The sequence below is a fragment of the Peromyscus californicus genome, unplaced genomic scaffold, assembly GCF_007827085.1.
Source record: "Peromyscus californicus insignis strain IS unplaced genomic scaffold, ASM782708v3 Scaffold_4__1_contigs__length_199733344, whole genome shotgun sequence".
Taxonomy (NCBI): Eukaryota; Metazoa; Chordata; class Mammalia; order Rodentia; family Cricetidae; genus Peromyscus; species Peromyscus californicus.
The window spans coordinates 116,855,852-116,879,792 of NW_026294562.1; the positions used below are offsets into that span (position 1 = coordinate 116,855,852).

A 23,941-nucleotide genomic window follows, 5' to 3' on the forward strand; every position below is an offset into this window, starting at 1 on the left:
TGTTAGAGACAGACACTGTCAGATACAAATACAAACAGAGGGACATATTCACAAGAGAACTTTGAGGTAGGCACAGGCATACTTATAAAACAGACAAGGATAACAAAAGACACTTAGAAAATGAAGTAGAAAATTCAAAGCTTGATTATTTTACACAAATGTAAAGTGCTTTCAATCCTTTTTTAATGTGACACCAATACATTATTGGTGACTGTATTTATTATTAGTGTGTTCAAACCTATGAACAAGACCTGGGTGCATCACTGAAAATTCTGGGATAAATCACCTCTCAACAAAATAAATTGCTTTGAATTAATGCAACTTTCTCATAACTTTCATATCAATGCCAAAAGGATGCTTGTTTACAACCCATCTGTACAAATGTATTATTCTTGGTAATACATAATCTGGAATGCAATTATAACACACAATTTCTTACTGGGAATATAGAATACTCAGAAGTTATTTATAAGTTATAGAGTCAGTTATAAGTTAGCACACTATTCAAATGTAAGCATAAAAATGGAGGCAAATGATATTGCAGATATAGAAATAGCTGATCAAAATATACATCAATGGGACCAAAGCCTAAGTCCTGCTTTACCACTCTAAAGTGCAGTTTAGTTTCTACTCTGGTATCAAAATACTGTATTTTGAGAGTCAGGATGATTATTGACTCATTATGTAACATATGAACACTAGGGGATTCTGCACGGTAGCAGGCACTCAGACGTGTATGAGTCACATGGGTTCATGCACTCTGGTTCTCTGGACACTGAATATGTGAGGATATTACTCCATATCATAGATACTCCTGGACATGACACACATGTGTCTATGTTGAGCTATGCATATGATAAGCTGTTTCCGAAACTTTCACTAAAAATTCATTTTGGAATTTCTGATGGAATCTACTTCAACACGTTCAAATGGTGATAAGAAAAACAGTTTGCTGAACTAAACAGGTTAGCAAATTTTCTTAAGAGGACTCATGTCTGGGGCCTTCATGTCCACTGAAATGAATGGAATTGTCAGGGGTAGGAAGGGGAAGGATGATCATTAAACAAAATTATCATTTACCACCTGGACAGACACTCAGGTGCAGAGCCACAGGCCAGAAAGTACTTAAGAATTCCCCAGAAGAGAAGAACAGCCTGAAAAATACTGAGGGTCATAAATGCTTTTCTCAGTAGTAACTACAGTAATAAAAAGAGACACATGGGCAACTCCAACACATTAATACACAAGCTTATGCCTGACTGTTCATGCTGCACTTTGCTCAGGCTCACGGTGCAGGTGATGTGATAAAGATGTTGTCTTTGGTGTTTGTCATCTTGATCCTGGAGGATTTTTTGCTTTTAAGTGCGACAGATCACAAGTGCTTTTGGAGAATAAAACAAAATGACAACGGGGATGGAGATGTGGAGGACGATTGTTTTTTTTACATTTACACAAAACAGGGTCCACTGGTGAATGATCATTTCAGTGGAAATCTACATGCTCAGTAAGTGCCTCTTTCATTTATTTATGTTTATCATAGTGAAAAATGTGTACTAGGGCTACAGATAGGTTGATCATCCTTCTCTCTGTCTATTCTCCCTGTTTCCCACCCACACCATGAAGACTAAACAAAAACTTATTTTGTGTTTTGCTGCTGATTATTTCCCTGTTTCTGGATTAGGGGTTATTTTGTTGCTCATCCTTTTAGAGTGACATTTTTGGGTTGAATGACATACACTTTCTACCTTGTTCCTAGAGGGGTATAATTATTAGTTACAGTTCTCACTTGGTGGGGTCATGCATTGTCCCCCCAGAAACACAGTGCAAAGCACTACCCCGAGTTCCCTTTTTAGGGGCTGCAGTAAAGTGGTCTTTCAATGGTCTACTACCACTCCTTCCATTAGTATGGAAAGCCCAGTTCCTGTACAGAGATGATCTTGATCTTACTGATCTGCTTTATGGGTAAATTTCTTATGGAGATATTTATCTTTGGTTCAATAAATCTACATATCATCATTTTCTACCTGCCTGGCTATGACTTATAGCTGCAATCAAGAATTGGAACAAAATGTCACTACAAAAATTTTATTCTTCCCTTTCAATTATGTTTCATCTGATCATATGCATAGCCACAGATTGGTTGTGTTAACAATGCCATGTCTTTATTAAAGTTCTAGGTTAGAAATTTATGTAGCAGCTATTTAGATTATTTGAGGAAAGAATTTCGTTCATCTATTACGAGATGTCACTTCAAGTACTGACCTGCTATTTGCCTTGTCATGTGCTAGAATGAAAGCTATTTCCTGCAGTATCTGAGAGAGGGTTATTAAGATCACAAATTTGGTCACATTTCCCACTATTGAAGATAGTTTGTTGAATTCATACTTCCACATCATGATTTTGCCTGCTATTTTAACATTTTAGACACTCACCCTATATTTATGTCTCTATTTCCTCTTTCCCTAGTGATACAAAATGTATTTAAATATTATAGCAGTATATACATGACATATTCCTTGACTTGTATAGTAGACTATCACTTTTGTCATTAATTAGATGTGTAGAATTTGGCATTTGAATTAGGGAAAATCATACCAAATATCCCCAGGATTATGCTAAGGAAATTGTCACAAATAAAACAAATTTTTGGTAACAAATGCTCTTTAATATGGGATATTGTTGTATCTATGAGGTCCAGCACAGTGGAGTTTAATAGCTTGGGAAAAACGTTGTATCCAGTTATCTATAGCTTATGCATGAATTAAATTCAAAGCAGAGGAGGATGTTTTGAGACTGTGGATCAGATGAGAGAAATGTTCTAAGAAGAAATGGAAGTAAAGGGGAAGTTTAATGAAACTGAATGAATATAGTGTGTGATTATCACTAGCCTGGATATCAAATATATGGTTATGGGTAATGGATGATAGGAAACATTCTAAGAGTGATCATATAGGGAATTAGTAGTCACAGTAAAATAGAACATGGCAATGGTTGTCCCAAAGTCCAAAAGATAAGTCACAGTTGAGAAAGACCTGAGGGGAAAGTCAGTGGACTTTGAAAAAGAAAGTCAAGAATGAGGATGAATTGTGCAATGTGCCCCATCAGCCTCTAGCATGCAGAATTTGGAGGGGGACAAATTTGTCTTCTTGGAAGTTAAGGTGAGAGCATTTGTACTTCCTCTTATCATTCACACTCCAATCTCATCATCTGACGGGCCAACATGCTTGAGTAATGGAGTAATGTGATCTCTCTTGATAACAATGCTGGGAATTTTATGTCTGTAAAACAAATAGTTGAAATTGAAGGTCCTTTTCATATCCAGGCTTACATATTTACATGGTATAAGAGAAATCTAAAAGAATGTTTTAAACTTTTCTAAGTTATGAGAGATGAAAGAGCATAACACAACATATGTTTTCCTATCTAGATGCCTGATTTTGCCTTTTTACAAATGAGAAATCTAAGTTCAGTATTTGTTAATGTAAGAAATGGCTTGTGTATGTAGATGTAACCAACCTTCTTATTAAATAAGAAACACAGAACCAATGCAAAGGAGAAAGCCAAGAGGTCAGAGCTAAGAGCTAAAACCTTACCCTTCCTCCTGCGGTGGTCCTACCTCTCCGAACCAGAGCTACCCCTGTGTTAAAGTCTTTATATAGAGTTCCTGTTCTGCCTTCTCATTGGTTGTAAACCCAACCACGTGACCGCCTCATCATGGCCTGTCTGTATAGACCTCCAGGTTTTCTATGATTGGTATTGAGATTAAAGGCATGTGTATCCAATACTGGCTATATCCCTGAACACACAGAGACTTACCTAGCTCTGCCTACCAAGTGCTGGGATTACAAGCGTATGCCACCACTGCCCTGCTTTCCTATGGCTTGCTAATAGCTCTGACCCCCGGGCAACTTTATTTATTAACATACAAATAACATTTTAATACAAATAAAATATCACCATACATGTAGGCATAAATGCTTCAGGTATGCAAATACTGTTATGTGGCTTGATCATTCAGACTTACATCCTTTGCCATGCCAAGATGCAAACTGACAACTAGGTATGCAACAATTTTGGTAATGCTCTTGTCTTTGTATGCTATGGAGATGCTTGAGAATTTTTGTGATAAATAAAAATAAACTTAAGTAAATCACGGTATGGCTATACAATGGCATAGATTATGTATAAAAGCTGTTCAATAACTCATCAAAATCATATTTTGATAATACAATAATGAAATCAAAATTATTAACTATCATTTAGTGACTATTTACCATATACCAATTACTATCTAAGGACTTTACATATATTAACTTAGTCCTGGTGGACCTAGAAAAGAAGGTACTGCTGTGGTCTCTTTTTTTATAACTTTTTTATCTCTTTTATTATTTAAAACTATTTCTAATTTAAATATATGTTGATCATGTTCTTTCCTTCACCCAAGTCCTTCCAGATGCTCTCCCCTTCCCTACTCAGCCAATTTAAAGTTCTTTCTCAAAAAAACTAACAAAAACCCAGAGAAAACAAATAAAACATCACCCAAAAGGAAACAAAAAACAGCAACCATTAAAGAATGTGGCAATGAAAGTCCTTCATAATTTAACTGTACACCTATCAGATGAAGACACACTGAGGCTAGATAACAAAGATGGCCCAAAGAGTGATGCATGATTTTGCTTGTGAAAGCGAAATAAAAGAGATCTCCTGGGTAAACTGGGGGCGGGGCTGTGGGGTGGAGGAGTGGATTGGGTGGACTAGATATGAGAAGCGCATTGGAAGTGGGCTGGAGGGGGATAGTAACAAAAGAGACATCCTAATGTCAGGGCCATTTGGGGGTTAGCAAGAAACCTGGGGCCAGGGGAACCTCCAGGAATCCACAAGGATGACCCCAGATAAGACTCCTAGCAATAGTGGAGAGGGTGCCTGAACTGGCCATCTACTGTAATCAGATTGGTGATTACCCTAATTGTCATCAGAGATACTTTATCCAGTAACTGATGGAAGCAGATGCAGAGATCCACAGCCAAGCCAAGGAGTCTTGCTGAAGAAGGGGAGGAGGGAATTGTACAAGCCAGGAAGTTCATAATAGGGATCCCACAGAGACAGCTGACCTGAGCTCGTGGAAGTTCATGGACTCTGGACCAACAGTTGAGGAGCCCGCATGGGACTGCCCTAGGCCCTCTGCCTGTGTGTGACAGTTGGATAGCTTGGTCTCTTTCTAAGGCTCCTAGCAGTGAGATCAGGACCTGTCTCTGGTGCTTAGCTGGCTTTTGTGAACCTGTTTCTCATGCTGGATTACCTTGTCCAGCCTTGACACAAGGGGAGGAGCTTGGTCCTGTCTTGACATGATGTGCTCAAGCCCATAGGAGGTTTGCCCTTTCTGAATGGAGACTGGAGACAGAGGAAGAGTGGAAGGGGAGAGGGGCAGATGGGAAGGGGAGGACTTGGAGGAGAGGAGGGAGGGTGGATATTGTGGTTAGTATGTAAAATAAATGAAAAATGTTATTTAAATAAAATATAATAAATAAATAAAATTTGAAGCAAAGTCTAAGAAATACATTAGTAATGTCTGTGACAGAAATAATAGGTAGTAATGATATTTTACCACAAATATAGCATAGATTCAAACCCTTCAATATGAATCTGTGAGAGATATGAGAGGACAATCGGAAGCAGTAGGAACCCAGACAAGAAGAACAGAGCAGTTGTTCCTCTGATCTTGATTGACATTGTCAGGATAGCACTGGAAAAGCAGCTGGAAATCAAAATATTATTCAATATACAGTATTCATAATAATGTACATCAATATGCAATAACACGCACAAGTAAAGCTAATTTCCATCTTTTTCTATGTAGTCTATTTCAACTTATTTTTTTGTTCCCTTAACAACTTGCATGAAATGAGAAGGGGGAACTCTCATGAATTGTTGGTAGTCATATTAATTGGTGTATATATTTCATTCGTTAAAAAAAAGAAAACAAGCCGGGCGGTGGTGGCGCACGCCTTTAATCCCAGCACTCGGGAGGCAGAGCCAGGCGGATCTCTGTGAGTTCGAGGCCAGCCTGGGCTACCAAGTGAGTTCCAGGAAAGGCGCAAAGCTACACAGAGAAACCCTGTCTCGAAAAAAACCAAAAAAAAAAAAAAAAAAAAAAAAAAAAAAAAAAGAAAACAAGCCGGGCGGTGGTGGCGCACGCCTTTAATCCCAGCACTCGGGAGGCAGAGCCAGGCGGATCTCTGTGAGTTCGAGGCCAGCCTGGTCTCCAAAGCGAGTTCCAGGAAAGGCGCAAAGCTACACAGAGAAACCCTGTCTCGAAAAAAAAAACCAAAAAAAAAAAAAAAAAAAAAAAGAAAACAATAAAACACCACCCAAAAAGAAACAAAAAATTAGCAACCATTAAAAAACCTAGCAATGAAAGTCCTTCATAATTAAACTGTACCCTATCAGATGAAGACACACTACAAGTTGAAGCAACTGTTGAGGGGAAGGGGGAGAAGATTGGTGTAATTTAAGTGTTCTCGTCCATCTCAATCCAAAGCAGTCATAATTCCCATAAGGGTCCTGAAAGAGGATAGAAGTTTGAAGAGAATTTTCTGAGGATTCCGGGTTAATGGAGGAAGGAGGACATTTTGGAAGATTTTTAAATCTTCTCTCCTATTTATCACAAATTCTCAAAGAAATAGGAATCCTGAACTTGGAAACAGAAGACTGAAGGTCTAAATTCTGGTTCAGTGACTGTGACCTAGTACAAGCTGCTTACCCTGTCTGTGTAGCTTATCCTTTGAAAATGAGGGAGCTGGGATTCACTTTTAAAATGCCTTTTGACACTAGTGTTCTACAGCTCCAAGACACAAACAACCTTATAGTCAACACCTTCCTGCCTCACTGTCTAGTGAACCACCCAGTTGATGCTCTCTTCATCCATTTGATAAACATTTGTTACTCATATATCACAGAAATAAATTATGTGGACTCACATCCTTCATGATTTCCCAGTCTAAATAAGACAAATAAAATACTGTATTGATATACTGTGAGGAATGCTATAACAGGAGACATTATCATACCCAGTAGAATGGCAGAAGAGTTAAATATCTACTGGGTTTGTTGTTGACATTGTTGTTGTTTAGCAATGCTGGGTAAGGATATTTTTCAAGAATCATCTTTACCTTTGGAATCATCTTTGTATATGAGTCTGACTCTAACTATAAGTAATATATATATATATATATATATATATATATATATATCTTCATTCCATATCTCTACCATTAAATAAATAGATCAGTTTTTCTACCAAGAATTTTGTCTAAGTTCTACATCCTTCAATAATAAATGATCCTTAAGTACTGAGAAAAACAAGGTATACATATAAGATAATAAAGAATACATGGGACAAAACAATTACAAACATTATAAAAAAAACACTGAAAACATTTTTCTTGACATCAAGTATGAAGAAAAGTCCCTTCATGCTCTGCTATTATTCAGTATAGTGCACAAACTCTCAGGAAGTATCACAAAGATTTAGGAAGTAGAATTCTAAATGTTTCTATCACAGACAATATGATTCTGTCATTAAAATTCTCAGAAATTAGACTAGAAAACTCTTGGGTGACACCAATACTTTTTTTTTTTTTTTGGTGTAATCCCAGAGTGTGACTCTGGGACTATACCAAGAGGTCAAGTTCTGAGGATGTGGAAGTGGGGCTGGGAGAAGAGGCTCCTGCCAGCAGGCTGTAGCAAAACTAAGAATAAGTCTGGAGGAACTGGATTCGAGGACAGAAAAGGGGATAAAGGTCACCACCTGAGTCCCGGACTAGTGTTACAGCTCTGGATCCCTGACATCAAATCTGTGGCTCTACATAGTCACAAAGAATGAGATGGAGGTGGCCTAGAAGAAAAGGCTGAAAGGGGTCATCAAAAAGAACTCAATATTCTATGTCTTTGTGGTTATCATCAAAGGCAATTCATCAAACGTATTATTACTTTACCCAGTTTCTAGCCAGGTTACTATACTTGTGTGTTGAATGAGCATTTCTTAGTGTGTGGATTATCAAACTAGGTTTCAAATATGTCAGCTCATCTTATAATTTAATCAGAACTTCTGTGGCTGAGCAAAGCAACTTTCTTCACTAATTCACTCTAACTTAGACTTGGTTGGTGATGAAAAGAAATGTGTGTTATATGTATATGATTTCTTTACATTTCCATCATTACTGAAGCTTGGATGTGAAGGTCTGCTGAAATGCTTGCACTTGATTTGATTTTCAGTTTAGCACTGCCTGTGTGTGGTGTACTTAATAGGTAGTTTAAGTTACTGATAATGTGCATTCTCCAATGGAACTGTGTGATTCCAATTCCCCATTATTTTCTCCTTTGCATCCTACCCATGATTTGAGTGGTTTTGGTGATAACTCTCTCTCATCTTGAATCATGGTGTTATATGGAACAAAAGCCAGTGATCAAACTCCATTCAGATCAACTGAAATCTCCAAAACTGTAAGCCTTCTAGCTTCTGTTTTGAGACTCATTACCTTGAGGATTTTGCTTTGATAGTATAAAACTGTCAAGCACAGGTACAACATCTGATTTCACCATTATGGTGTATCTTTGGATTTTTAATAAATATATAATGAATTCATATAACATTTGTATTACTCCTTCATTAAATATGGTCAAAAACTAATATAAATATGCTGATTATTATATACTGCTGTGTTTGTATGTTTTTCTCATTCCTAAACTCTTGTGAAAAGTCTTATGTTATCACAATTTATAAATTTTGCAATTATTTTGTATTTTTCAACAAATTTTTACTTGAGAAATTTGTGTATGAGTACTCAGAAAAAATATAATTATTTATTGTCTGAGGCATTTTATCAGTAAATACATGGATTCACATCAATAACACTCTTTTTTCTAGTTACTGGGTTCAGTCATAACTTTCTGTCTCTTCTATGGGAGAAAAAGAAATTAATATAAATTTCTCTTTTTAAAAAATTTTATTTTTATTATATGGGTGTTTTGTCTGCATATATGGAGTCATATCTCCTGGAAATGGAGTTACAGATGGTTGTGAGCCACCATGTATGTGCTGGAAATTGACCTGTGTCCTCTGGAAGAACATCCAGTGCTCTTAACCACTGAGCCATCTCTCCAGCTCCCTTTAAAACTTATCCTAAAGAATATAAATATATTGTACTGGTATCTGTTATTTTTACAGTAATGTTTTTGCTTTGGTGTTATAATTTTTGTGTTTAAAGTTTCCACATAAGATAATTTAATATGCATATTCATATACATTTATGTACTTTATATCATCATGTTCATTATTCCAACTTGTACACTTCCTTCTTTATTCCCTCATCACTGTTCCAACACCCTGGTTTTGGAGAAAAATCTACTGCTTTTAGTCATATATTTATTTTATCTTTTATATCTCAGGAAAAATATATGGTAGTTGTGCTTCTGTGTCAGGCTTATTTAGCCTGATAAACAGTCCTATCCACTGTCACATAGGATTTCATTAATATGAGGGATAATATTTTTCTTCTGTATGTATCATATTTTCTTTATCCATTCATCTGTTGACAGCTACTGAATCTGATTGCATTGGCAGGCTATTGTGTAGAGTGCAGCAAAAACGACTAGGCAGGTTTGTGTATGCTGACTTTGTTTCCTCTTCCACCACACTGAAGAGAATTGTCAATATATTTTGTGAAAATATTAAATAAAAATCCAAGGTATTATAGGAAGAACAAATCTTTACTAAATACAAAACAACCAACATAGCCTTTACACACTGCCCAGGTCCATATGACATTGATCTTGATTACCATTGCAACATTTTTTTCTTTTGTTTTTTTTGGGGGGGAGGGAGATTTTTTATTAAGAAATTTTTTTATTCATTTTACATTCCAATCACAGATCCTTCTCTTCCCTCCTCCAGCCCCTCCAGCCTCCCCTCCCCCAACCCACCCACCTTTCCCTCCTACGAGAAGGTAAGGCCTCCCATAGGGAGTCAGCAGCACCTGGTACATTCAGCACAGGAATGTCCAAGGCCCTCACCCTGCCTCAAGGCTGTGTGAGGCATCCCACCATAGGTAGTGGGCACCAAAAAGCCTGTTCATGTACCGGAGATAGATCCTGATCCTACTGCCAGGTGGCCCCTTAAGCAGATCAAGCTACACAACTGTCTTGCTTACTCCAGTCCCATGGAGACTCCACAGGTGTTGGTCTAAATTTCATGAGTTCCTACTAGTTTGGTTTGGTTGTCTCTGTAGATTTCCTATCATGATCATGATGCCCCTTGCTCATAGAGTCCCTCTTCTCTCTCTTCGACTGGACTCCTAGAGCTTGGTCTGGTATTTGGCTGTGGATCTCTGCATCTGCTTCCATCAGTTACTGGAGAAAGGCTCTATAATGACAGTTAGGGTATTCACTGATCTGATTACCAGGGTAAGCAAGTTCAGGTTACCCTCTCCACTACTGCTAGTAGTCTAAGGTGGGGTCATCCTTGTGGATTCCTGGAAACTTCTCTAGCACCAGGTTTCTCTCTAACCCCATGGTGTCTCTCTCTATCATGATATCTTTTTCCTTGCTCTCCCACTCTATCCCTGTTCCAGCTCAACCATCCTCTTCCCTTATGTTCTCATACCCCAACCCCTACCCTCCATTGCCCATCCCTAATTTCCAATTTACTCATGGAGATCTCATTTCTCCTTCCCAAGGCAATCCATGTGTCCTTCTTTGGGTCCTCCTTGTTAGCTAGCTTCTCTGGAGCTGTGGGTTGTAGTCTGGTTATCCTCTGCTTGCGTCTAGTATCCACTTATGAGTGAGTACATACCATGTTTGTCCTTCTCAGTCTGGGTTACCTCACTCAGGATGGTATTTTTTAGTTCCATCCATTTGTCAGCAAATTTCATGATGTCATTGTTTTTTACTGCTGAGTAGTACTCCATTGTGTATGTACCCCATTTTCTTTTTTGGTTGTTTGTTTGTTTTTTGGTTTTTCAAGACAGGGTACCTCCATGTAGTTTTGATGACTATCCTGGATCTCCCTCTGTAGACCAGGCTGGCCTCAAACTCAGAGATCTGCCTGTCTCTGCCTCTCAAGTGCTGAGATTGAAGGCATGCACCACCACTGCCTATTGTACCACATTTTCTTGATCCATTCTTCAGTTGAGGGGCATCTAGGTTGTTTCCAGGTTCTGGTTATTACAAATAATGTTGCTGTGAACATAGTTGAACATGTGTCCTTGTGGTATGATTGAGCATTCCTTGGGTATATGCCCAAGAGTGGTATAACTGGGTCTTGAGGAAGATTTATTGCCAATTTTCTGAGAAACCACCATATTGATTTCCAAAGTGGCTATACAAGTTTGCACTCCCACAAACAGTGAAGAAGTGTTCCCCTTGTTCCACATCCTCTCCAACATAAGCTGTCTTCAGTGTTTTTGATCTTAGCTATTCTGACAAGTGTAAGATGGTATCCCAGAGTTGTTTTTATTTGCATTTCCCTGATGACTAAGGATGTTGAGCAATTCCTTAAATGCCTTTCAGCCATTTGAGATTCTTCTCTTTAGAATTCTGTTTAGCTCTGTAGCCCAGTTTTTAATTGGGTTGTTCAGTATTTTGATGTCTAGTTTCTAGAATTCTGTCCTTTGCCCTACAAAAGCTTCTCAGTTTCAGGAGATCCTATTTATTAATTGTTGCTCTCATTGTCTGTGCTGTTGGTGAGTATTGTTCTCTCTAGATCTGTAAAGAACTGTGTTAGGATTTTGATGGGGATTGCATTGAATCTGCAGATTGCTTTTGGTAAGATTGCCATTTTTACTATGTTAATCCTACATATCCATGAGCATAGGAGATTTTTCCATTTTCTGATATCTTCTTCAATTTCTTTCTTCAGAGACATAAAGTTCTTGTCATACAGGTCTTTCACTTGTTTAGTTAGAGTTATCCCAAGGTATTTTATATTATTTGTGGCTATTGTAAAGGGTGATGTTTCTCTGACTTCTTTCTTGGCCCATTTATCATTTGTATATAGAAGGGATACTGATTTTTTTGAGTTAAGTTTAAACTTAATCTTAAACTTAAAGGGAAACTTACACAAAGTACAGACAGAGCCCGTGATGTCCTGCAAATGAAGGAGGAGGGTGTCCTCAAATTTCTTGTCACAGGAACCCACTTAGGTGGCACCAACCATGACTTTCAAATGGAGCAGTACATCTACAAAAGGAAAAGTGATGATCTCTATATCACAAATCTGAAAAAGGCCCAGGGGAAACTGTTGCTTGCAGCCCAGGCTACCATTGCCATTAAGAACCCTGCTGATATCAGCGTCATCTCCTCCAGGAACACTGGCCAGTGAGCAGTGCTGAAGCTTGCTTCTGCCACTGGAGCCACTCCAATTGCTGGCTGCTTCATGCCTGAGTCCTTCACTAATCAGATCCAAGCAGCCTTTAGTAGTTTCTAGTGGTGGCTTATCCCAGGGCTAACCTCACAGAAGCGTCTTATGTCAACCACCACTGCTCTGTGTAACACAGACTCTCCTCTGCACTACATGGGTATTGTTATCCAATGCAACAACAAGGAAGCTCACTCATTGTTTCTGATGTGGTGAATGCTGGCCCAGGAAGTATTCTGCCTCTGTGGCACTATCTCCCATGACCACCCATGGAGGATATGCCTGATCTGTATTTCTACAGAGACCCAGAGGTGACTGAGGAGGGGGAAAAGGCTGCTGCTGAGAAGGCTGTGATAAAGCACAAATGGACTGCACCAGCTCCTGAGTTCACTGCTGCTCAGCCAGAGGTGAAAGACTGGTCTAAGGGCATACAGGTATTCTCTGTAACCATTCAGCAGTTCCTAATGATGACTAGAATGTCCAGCCATCCACCAATGATAGGTCAGCAGATCCCACAGAAAAGGACACTGAATGGGTTGGAGCCACCACTGAGTGGTCCAGGGCTGCTCTGCAATACCAGGGCAAAGGAGGAAAACAGTGAATGAAAATAAAGTCCCTAAAAGCTTGAAAAAAACCAACAACATAGATCAGGGTCGATATATCTATGTTCAATTAAGTAAGTATAAAATGCATTGTTGGTGATCAAGGGCCCCTGTGAAGTAAAGGGAGCCCACTCCTCATAAAGAAACAGTCATTGTTATACTCAGCCTTTTATCACTCAAGATTGCACAGCCTCAGAAAATTAAAAGGAGAAAATTCTATGGAATGGAGAGGAAAAAGTAAGAAATGTTATGTTATTTGTGTTACCTATGAATTCAATGGCCTCCTAAGATCTGTTTATTCTGGTAGATAGATTTTACTAACCATTTCTCATTTACTAAGTTATTGTCTTATTTATTCTTTATGGGGGAAAAATATCAGAATCAAGGTAGCTGATGGAACTTGTAGCTAGAGTTTTCCTGCCTGGCCCACAGTCAGGACAAATCTCTCTCACCTGCCGGTCCTACAGCCGCTCAGACCCAACCAAGTAAACACAGAGACTTATATTGCTTACAAACTGTATGGCCACGGCAGGCTTCTTGCTAACTGTTCTTATATCTTAAATTAATCCATTTCTATAAATCTATACCTTGCCATGTGGCTCATGGCTTACTGGAGTCTTCACATGTGGCTTGTCATGGCGGTGGCTGGCAGTGTCTCCCTCTGCCTTCCTGTTCTCGCCTTTCTCCTCTCTGTTAGTCCTGCCTATACTTCCTGCCTGGCCACTGGCCAATCAGTGTTTTATTTATTGACCAATCAGAGCATTTGACATACAGACCATCCCACAGCAGGAACTCATTCATTTTCTATGTACAGTAAGTATATGAAGATAAAGCCATGAACACTTTCAGTATTGGCTATCACCTACTTTCTGGTCCATGGACAGTCCACAGGCTTCTTGCCATGTTCACAGACAACAGAGGTAAACTATATGAATTTTCAAAATTAACAGAGTCCCATTTGAGTGAAATCTATCCCCCCCAAAAAAAATCTTTTAAATGTTCTTAAATTCTTTCACAGATCTCACATTCTCACATACCACAGCAATGAGACCTATGTCTACATTGAAATGGGTCAGGTGAACAGCATTCAGTACATAATCAGTACAGTGATTATAGTCTAAGATTATCATGTTTAGAGCCTAAACTCAAGTGATCATTATGTTCTGTTTTCAGATTGACAGCCACGAATATCCACTTGATTTTGTCTCTATTTTTTGCCATCAAACAAATAAACAGGAACATTCATGTTTTACCCAATATTTCTCTGATGGTTGAAGTCAGCTGTGCCAAAAAGAAAGATCTGCAAACAATCAGTGTATTCTCAAATAAAGATGCAATTATTCCTAATTTCAACTGTAGACGTGAAAGAAGATTGTTCACTGTACTTACCGGACCAAGTTGGTTCTCATCCATCACACTTGGGCCCCTCCTGCACATTTTCACAATACCACAGGTGAGGTTAGGTAGGGCTTGTGATGAAACCCTGTCTCCATTTCTACCACCTTTCTGAGCACCAAGACAGATTGGAATCCATAACTGGCTTTACGTCTATTCTGATTCACAGTTTGAAGCATAAATACTCACTTTTGGCAGATTAATTGGAAATAGATCTGAAAGAGTGGAGATGTGAGGTGTTTTAATGTAAGATAGAGTCTTATCAATAGTTTTTGAGAAAAATCACCCAAAAATGTAATAACTAGATAAACAATTCATACTTCCTAACACTTTCAGATTTTTCTTAGAATGCTTAGAAAGACTGAGATGTATGTATTTATCTTCTTCATACTGTTTATGTTTATGTTCTTTAGCTTTATTATGGGCCATTTCCTCCTCTCCTGAGTGACTGTGAACGTTTTCCTTACCTGTACCAGATATCTCCAAAGCACACATTTCTGTCCTTGGCCATGATGGCTTTGATGATTCATTTTGGCTGGAACTGGGTGGGACTAGTAATTCCAGATGATGACCCAGGCATTCAATTTCTCTCTGAATTGAGAGAAGAGATGCACAAACACAGAATCTGTTTGGCCTTTGTGAATGTGATCACAGGAAATAGAGACCAGAAAAGAACTGAAACATACTATAACCAGATCATGACATCATCAGCAAAAGTTATTATCATCTATGGGGACACAGACTCTGCTCTAACTCTACACTTTAGACTATGGCAACATTTAGGCATTCAGAGACTCTGGATCACCACCTCATGGTGGGATATGACCACAAGTAAAGGGGAGTTCCCCAAAAACTCCTTCCATGGGACTCTCATTTTATCACATCACCATTCTGAGATTTCTGGTTTTAAAAAATTCATTCAGACTGTGGAACCTTCCAACTACAGTAAAGATATTTCCCTTGGTAGGTTGTGGTGGATGTATTTTAACTGTTCATTGTCATCTCATTGTAACACACTGAAAAACTGTTCAACCAAAATCCTACTAGAATGGTTATCCAGGAACCAATTTGAAGTGTCCATGAGAGAGACAAGTTACAACCTATACAATGCTGTCTATGCTGTGTCCTATGCACTTCATGAAATGCTTGTTGAACAAATAGTTACATCACCAGAGAACATTGGGAAAAGACTGGAATTTTACCCCTGGCAGGTAATAAGTCTTCCACTGAATAATATGAATTGTCAAAGATATGGCTTAAAGTTTACCATAGATTCTAAATACAAGTATTCTACAAATCTTTCTCCCAAGTGGATGGATTTCTGTACTCTTTTGCTGCATATGACATAAACCTTGTTAGTGGTATAAATTAACATCAAGAGACAACAACATACAAGAAACATCAAAATTGATGATATTGGTTATCCTCCACAATGTGACAGTAAGACCCTATTGCTGAAGACACCACATAGTGATGACATAGAATATGGAGCAATTGAACTGGTGCTCAACCAAAAATTTCACCACTACTTACTAGTTAGTGTTCATAGTGTTGAAAGGTGCTGTTCTCACTACTGAAGAAAAAGAGGAATTATTGGTGAAATTATTAAGGCCACTCCACGTAGTTAAAAGGAGATTTATTTAATGGCATAACTTACAAATTAAGGGATAGGTAGGTCATGGGGTCTGGGGAAGGTGTATCGCAGTACAGCAGTGTTCTCTGGAGCTCTGGTTGGCCCACCTCAGCCGTCCAGGGTCCCGAACTGAGTGAGAGCGCAGGCCCATCCAGATCTCAGGTCTCCAGGCGCCTCCCTTGGCCCCGCCTTGTAGGCGTGACAGTTGCTGAAGTCTCAATGGGGGTTGGAACTTCCAGATCAAAGCAGGAATGGCTACCCACTACAAGGAATCATCAATTTCTCCAAGTAACAAACCCTGAAAGTTATAAAAATGACATTCCTACATGATGGTAGCTCAAATATTAGGGGACTACCCAACCTAAATCCAACTTTCTGATTGGGTTTAAGACTCATTCTATGAGATGGTATCCATACCTGACACTATTAATGAAACCAATAATGTGAATATAGATAGGTCATGGACCCAAGGAAAAACCTACTGCTACTATTCTGCCAAATGAGCATACAATAAGACAACTCTTAATAATATGCTTTTATACCTATATATCAGGACATCACCCAAATCTTATTAGAGAAGTTTCTTCCTGCAGTAGATGGTAACTAACAGAGACCCACAACTGGACAACGTGCAGAAAGTGAGATGCTTTGGAGGACTCATCCCTAAATGGGAGGTCTCTATCACACCACTCCCCTCAGGGATCAGGGACCTATACCAAAGAATGGATAGGAAAAAAATCTAAGAGCCAGAGTGTCTGATGATATGGAAAACATTATTTTACAGGCACACAGGGTAGATGCACATATGAACTCACAAAGACCATGATAGACTGCATAAGACCTGCACAAGCACAAGCCAGACAAATCCCAGCACAAAGGAGAAGCAGGCACAAATTCACATCTTGGACAAAGAAGCTGTTTGCAATTGATATTTTTCTAGAGAGGGAAAATAAACGTTCTTCAATGGAATGATGCTGGATATATCAGTCACACTTCAGGGCAGGCCCTAAGCTCAAGCAGTCTATTGTGGGGGTATCTTTGTGAATTTCTGTGGGCCTCTCTAGCACTTTGCTTCTTCCTATTTTCATGTGATCATCATTTACCATGGTCTCCTATTCCTTGTTCTCCCTCTCTGTTCTTGATCCAGCTGGAGTCTCCCGCTCCCCCAAGCTCTCTTTCCCTCGACCCTCACCCTTCATTACCCCCACTCACGTCCAGGTTGTTCATGTAGATCTCATCCATTTCTCCATCATTGAGTGATCCCCGTGTCTTTTTTGGGGTCCTGTTTTCCAGGTAGCCTCCCTGGTTTTGTGAGTAGCAGTCCAGTCATCCTTGTTCCACATCTAGTATCCTCCCATGAGTGAGTACATACCATGTTTGTCTTTCTGAGTCTGGGTTACCTCACTCAGGATGATATTTTCTAGATCCATCCATTAGCCTGCAAACCTCATGATGTCATTGTTTTTCTCTGCTGAGTAGTATTCCATTGTGTATATGTACCACATTTTATTTATCCATTCTTCAATTGAAGGGCATCTAGGTTGTTTCCATGTTCTGGCTGTTACAAACAATGCTGATATGAACATAGCTGAGCAAGTGCCCTTGTGGTATGATTGAGCATTCCTTGGGTATATGCCCAAGAGTGGTATAGCTGGATCTTGGGCAAGATTGATTCCCAGTTTTCTAAGAAAGTGCCATATTGATTTCCAAAGTGGTTGTACAAGCTTGCATTCCCACCAGCAGTAGGGGAGAGTTCCCCAGCTCCACATCCTCTCCAGCATAAGGTGTCTTCAGTGTTTTTGATCTTAGCCATTCTGACAGGCATAAGGTGGTATCTCAGAGTTGTTTTGATTTGCATTTCCCTGATGATTAGGGATATTGAGCAATTCCTTAAATGTCTTTCGGCCATTTGAGTTTCCTCTGTTGAGAATTCTCTGTTTAGTTCTATAGCCCATTTCTTAATTGGACTGTTGGGCATTTTGATGTCTAATTTCTTGAGTTCCTTATATATTCTGGATATCAGTCCTCTGTCAGATGTGGGGTTGGTGAAGACCTTTTCCCATTCTGTAGGCTGTTGCTTTGCCTTGTTGACCATATCCTTTGCTCTACAAAAGCTTCTCAGTTTCAAGAGATCCCATTGATTGATTGTTTCTCTCAGTGTCTGAGCTACTGGTGTTATATTTAGAAAGAGATCTCCTATGCCAATGCGTTCAAGACTACTTCCTACTTTCTCTTCTAGCAGGTTCAGAGTAGCTGGATTTATGTTGAGGTCTTTGATCCACTTGGACTTAAGTTTTGTGCACAGTGACAGATATAGATCTATTTGCAGCCTTCTACATGTTGATATCCAGTTATGCCAGCACCATTTGTTGAAGATGCTTTCTTTTTTCCATTGTGCACTTTTGGCTTCTTTGTTTAAAAATTATATGTTGATAGGTGTGTGGATTAATGTCAGGGTCTTCAATTCGATTCCATTGGTCCACATGTCGGTTTTTATGCCAGTACCAAGCTGTTTTTATTACTGTAGCTCTATAGTAGAGCTTGAAGTCAGGGATTGTGATGCCTCCAGAGGTTGTTTTATTGTACAGGATTCTTTTGGATATCCTGGGTTTTTTGTTTTTCCATATGAAGTTGAATATTATTCTTTACAGGACTGTGAAGAATTGTGTTGGTATTTTGATGGGGATTGCATTGAATCTGTAGATTGCTTTTGGTAAGATTGCCATTTTTACTATGTTAGTCCTGCCTATCCATGAGCATGGGAGATCTTTCCATTTTCTGAGATCTTCTTCAATTTCTTTTTTCAGGGACTTAAAATTCTTGTCATATAGGTCCTTCACTTGCTTGGTTAGAGTTACCCCAAGGTATTTTATACCATTTGTGGCTATTGTAAAGGGTGATGTATCTCTGATTTTCTTCTCAGCCTGTTTGTCCCTTGTATATAGGAGGGCTACTGATTTTTTTGAGTTGATCTTGTATCCTGCTATGTTGCTGAAGGTGTTTATAAGCTGTATCAGATCCTTCGTTGAATCTTTGGGGTCACTTAAGTATACTATCATGTCATCTGCAAATAGGGAAAGCTTGACTTCTTCCTTTCCAATTTGTATCCCCTTAATCTCCTTATATTGTCTTATTGCTCTGGCTAGAACTTCAAGTACTATATTGAATAAGTATGGGGAGAGCGGACAGTCTTGCCTCATTCCTAATTTTAGTGGAATTGCTTTGAATTTCTCTCCATTTAATTTGATGTTGGCTGTTGGCTTGCTGTAAATTGCCTTTATTATGTTTAGGTATGTTCCCTGTATTCCTGATCGTTCCAAGACCTTTATCATGAAGGGGTGTTGGATTTTGTCAAATGCCTTTTCTGCATCTAGTGAGATGATCATGTGGTTTTTTCCTTTGAAACTCCATGCTTTTAATGGCTATATTTTTTTGTTTTATATTAAGAGAGAGAAAGAACATGATGTTGGGAGGATAGAGAAGAAGGGAGGGTATGGGAGGTACTGGGAGACATTAAAGAATATGAGAACCTATACTGTAAGAAAATTCTCAAAGAACTTTTAAAAAGAAAAATAATTTAAGTTGATTTTGGCCAGCATATTTCTAATACATACCCATTATTATATTTTCAATATTTGAAACAAAATTATTATATGGCAGCAATAAGCATAACACACCCTTTAAATGATCAAGAATTTCTTTATTGCTATAACAAAGTTTATTAACTTATGTTAAGTAATTATGCAACTGTATTTATGTAGTGAGGACCTCTACTCACTAGCTGATGGTCTGATAATATTGATAAAGGAAAAAAAGTTAAAAATGTCTCATTCTCCATGAGTATCACTCAGGTGTGCATGTTGTAGGCCATTAATTCCATTAAGTAACTATTTCCAGGGTATAATGATATTTAACTCTGGATGTATCTTCTTTTCTTCTATTATATTGAGGACTTCTAATAATGCCATACTTTAGGATAGATAAATAAAAATTAAGAGCATTTATATTTTCAGATTATCTGTCCTAATGTGATAGACCAGACTAAACAGTAAATGTATTTCAGATGGCCCCTTTCCTGGAGAACAACCAATTTATAAATCCTAGAGAACAAATCAACATGAATCACAAAGGAAAACTGGATACAGAATATGACATTCTCTACATTATGAATTTTCTACCAGGTCTTGGACTTAAGGTGAAAATAGGAAGGTTTTCAAAACATTTTCTACATGGTCAGCAATTGTTTATGGCTGAAGACATGATAGAGTGGACCATGGACATTAGACAGGTGAGCTGGACTTAACTATGATGCTTTACATCTGACATAAATACCAAAGGTCTCAAGGTGGGCATGTGCTTCCTCACACAGGGTAGTGCAGTACAGCATTAGGTAATTTATTGACTCACTTTCTACCTTCCTCGATTTTCTTATATTAAATATGTGACACACTTGACTCCATTTTCGCATTTATTTATTGATAATATGTATCATAAAGCATATGTTTTTAATATTATTTAAAAACACAACAAAATATCACTCTTTGATTTGCTGTACTTGTTTATGAATGAAGTATTTCAGTGATCTGACTGTAAATCACAGTCTCTACTGTGGAGTAGGTCAAATCCTTTTTACTAACATATATCTTATTTTTATTAGACACCACCTTCAGTTTGCAGTATGCCTTGCAAAGCAGGATTCAGAAAATCCCTTTGGGAAGGAAAGGCTGTCTGCTGTTTTGATTGTACACCATGTCCAGAGAATGAAATTTCCAATATGACAGGTAATTACATGCCTTACCAATTAGTAGGTTGTATTTTCAAATCTTCTCTACTCACAGGTGAGTTTGGCAGCCAACATATAGATGTATGTATTCAAGGATCTATTATAATGCTGCAATACATAATTTTACATAGATACTAAAGATTGAATAAGTGGTGGTATTTGCCTTGCCTCAAAGGTCCCAGGGAAATTTTGAAAATGATGTAATTGGTGGTAAATCAGGCAACTGACACATAAAAATAATTATTATTGGAGTGAGTAGTAATAGATAAAAAAATAAAATTAAACTTTAATATCAAGACCAATGAGTAAATACTTCAACGTAATTTAAATATGAGCAAGATGTAGTTTGCAAGCAGAAAATTTTCATTAAAACGTTCAGCACTAAATCAGGCAGTAGTGGTGCATGACTTTAATCCCCACACTCCAGATGTAGAGGCAGACAGATCTCTGTGAGCTCAAGGACAGCCTGGTCTACAAAATGAGTCAGAGGACAGCTGGAGCTACACAGAGAAACCCTGTCTAAAAACACAAAACAAACCAAAACAACAACAAAAAAAAATGGTCAGCATTTTTAGCTACAAAATATAGTGAGTAATGCAAGAAAAAAAGTTGAAATGAATGATATACTGAAATTGGTAATAAAAATTATGTTTGGTCAAATGACACTATGGTATAAGTATAAAATCCAAAGTAATGAGTTAAATGCACTAACTTTGTCAGTTGAACACAGAATAATTCTACATTGCATCTCATTTAACTTTCTAGTTACATGTATTTAGAAAACCTTAAAATCATAACATAACATTTTTTATTACATTTAGTAATGATAAAGTGGTTAGAAAAAAATTGAAAAGAGTAAGTCAGTGGTTCTCCACCTTCCTAATGCTGCAACCCTTTAACACAGTTCCTCATGTTGTGGTGACCCCCCAACCATAAAATTACTTTCATTGATACTTTACAACTGCCATTTTGCTACTGTTATAAATCATGGTGTAAAGATCTGTGTTTTCCAATGGTCCTAAGTGACCCCTGTGAAAGGGTTTGGGGTCGCAACCCACAGGTTGAGAACCACTGGAATAGATGCTTTTACCTACATTCTTTGTTTAGGAAAATAAGATGAAACTTAAAATTACTGAATAACAATGTATGATCCCGATCAGAAGACTGGTATTAGAAAGACTGAACGCAACTGGATGTGGTTTTCCATTCATTGAAATTTTAAAATTGAATGTACTGTAGTGTAAATTCCAAGTGTGGAAGGAGGTTCTTGTATCCATCTAGTATTGAGATGGAAAACATTCTTATAGTGCTATTTTCCAAATAAGTATTGTCATTTGAGTTCACTAACACTAAAATCTAGTAAAGAAAATAGTGAAAATGTGAAATACTCTCGCCTACTAAAATTCTCACATTGAAACATAAAACCAAAAAGATTTTGAAGATGTAATGACATTAGGTGCTAATTACTTCACAGAGTTTTTGCCTTCCTAATTAATACTAGTTACAACTTTTTAAACAAGATTTGGGGGAGTATGTATGTCAAAGAACCTATATGAGAACATTGACTTGTGGAATTTACTTTGAGGCTCATGAGAAGTTCATAACATGCATGGCGGCAGGTGGCTTTGTGTTCCTTTATTGCCCTTGCTACAGAACAGTGAATATATACATATATATGTATATGTATATATAGATATATGCTCTAAAGTATTTTATCGTGCCATCCTGAATCTATATTTGTTTTCATTCAAGATTCTAAAAAGTCACAAATATGTATTATGGATAATAATAACATTTTTTAAACATGCATAAGTTTGACAAAGATTAGGTTTGACAGTGATAGAAATATACTACAACCTTATTTGAATTGCTATCTACAGTAACAAATAATGCCAATTTGGCTAAATCTTTCCAATACATTAATTTAACATGTTTGTGAATAACAGAGTGAAATTAAAACTGATGATGTTTCTCTTCATATATCAGACACGGATCAATGTGTGAAGTGTCCACATGACCAGTATGCCAACACAGAACAAACTCACTGCCTCAAAAAAGTCGTGACCTTCTTGACTTATGAAGACCCCTCGGGAACGGCTCTGGCTTGTTTGGCTCTTTGCTTCTCTGTTCTCACAGCTGTTATACTTGGTGTCTTTTTGAAGCATCAAGATACTCCCATTGTCAAGGCCAATAACCGAGTTCTCAGCTATGTCCTGCTCATCTCCCTCATATTTTGTTTTCTCTGTCCCTTGCTCTATATTGGCCATCCTCATATGGCCACCTGCATTCTGCAGCAGACCACATTTGCAATTGTGTTCACTGTAGCTGTTTCTACTATTCTGGCTAAAACAATTACTGTAGTAATGGCCTTCAAGATCACTGATCCAAGAAAAAAGATGAGATGGCTGTTACTATCAGGGACACCTAACTATATCGTTCCCATCTGCACCATGATCCAACTGATTCTCTGTGGAATCTGGCTAGGAACATTTCCTCCGTTTGTTGACACAGATCCACACTTTGAATATGGCCACATCATCATTGTCTGTAACAAGGGTTCAATTATTGCCTTCTACTGTGTCCTGGGATACTTGGGGTTACTAGCCCTAGGGACTTTCACTGTAGCTTTCCTGGCCAGGAATCTGCCTGACACATTCAATGAAGCCAAGTTCCTGACATTCAGCATGCTGGTGTTCTGTAGTGTGTGGGTCACTTTTCTCCCTGTCTACCACAGCACCAAGGGGAAAGCAATGGTGGTTGTGGAGATCTTTTCTATCTTGGCCTCCAGTGCAGGACTGCTTGTTTGTATCTTTGCCCCAAAGTGTTTCTCAATTTTATTAAGACCAGAAAAAAAATTTGTACCAAAGTTCAGGGGCATGTATTCTAAAACTGATAATATCCCTTAAATTTGACTAATGTCTTAAGTCTTCACACCTATGGAAACTTGTTTTTTTACAAATAGGTCAAAAGTACAGTAGAGAAAGAAACAGCAACTTCAACAAATGGTGCTGGTCAGACTGAATGGGTAAATGTATAAAAATGCAAATGTATCCATGTATCAGCCTGCACAAAACTCAACTCCAAATGGATTAAGGACTTCAACATAAGACCAGATA

General features: G+C 38.1%; 1 protein-coding gene and 1 pseudogene across 1 annotated transcript; both read left to right on the top strand.

Annotated features, from left to right (window-relative positions):
- The first annotated feature begins 1,307 nt into the window (after positions 1 to 1,307).
- On the top strand, positions 1,308 to 23,731 carry LOC128123944 (vomeronasal type-2 receptor 116-like). The gene is made up of 6 exons (XM_052760214.1): positions 1,308 to 1,504; positions 14,188 to 14,467; positions 14,823 to 15,620; positions 20,106 to 20,330; positions 20,700 to 20,823; positions 22,812 to 23,731. Exons 1-6 carry the CDS (start codon positions 1,311 to 1,313, stop codon positions 23,729 to 23,731), a joined length of 2,541 nt encoding a protein of 846 aa, XP_052616174.1. The 5' UTR covers positions 1,308 to 1,310.
- Positions 3,114 to 13,013, top strand: LOC128094619 (40S ribosomal protein SA-like; annotated as a pseudogene).
- Positions 23,732 to 23,941: the final 210 nt, after the last annotated feature.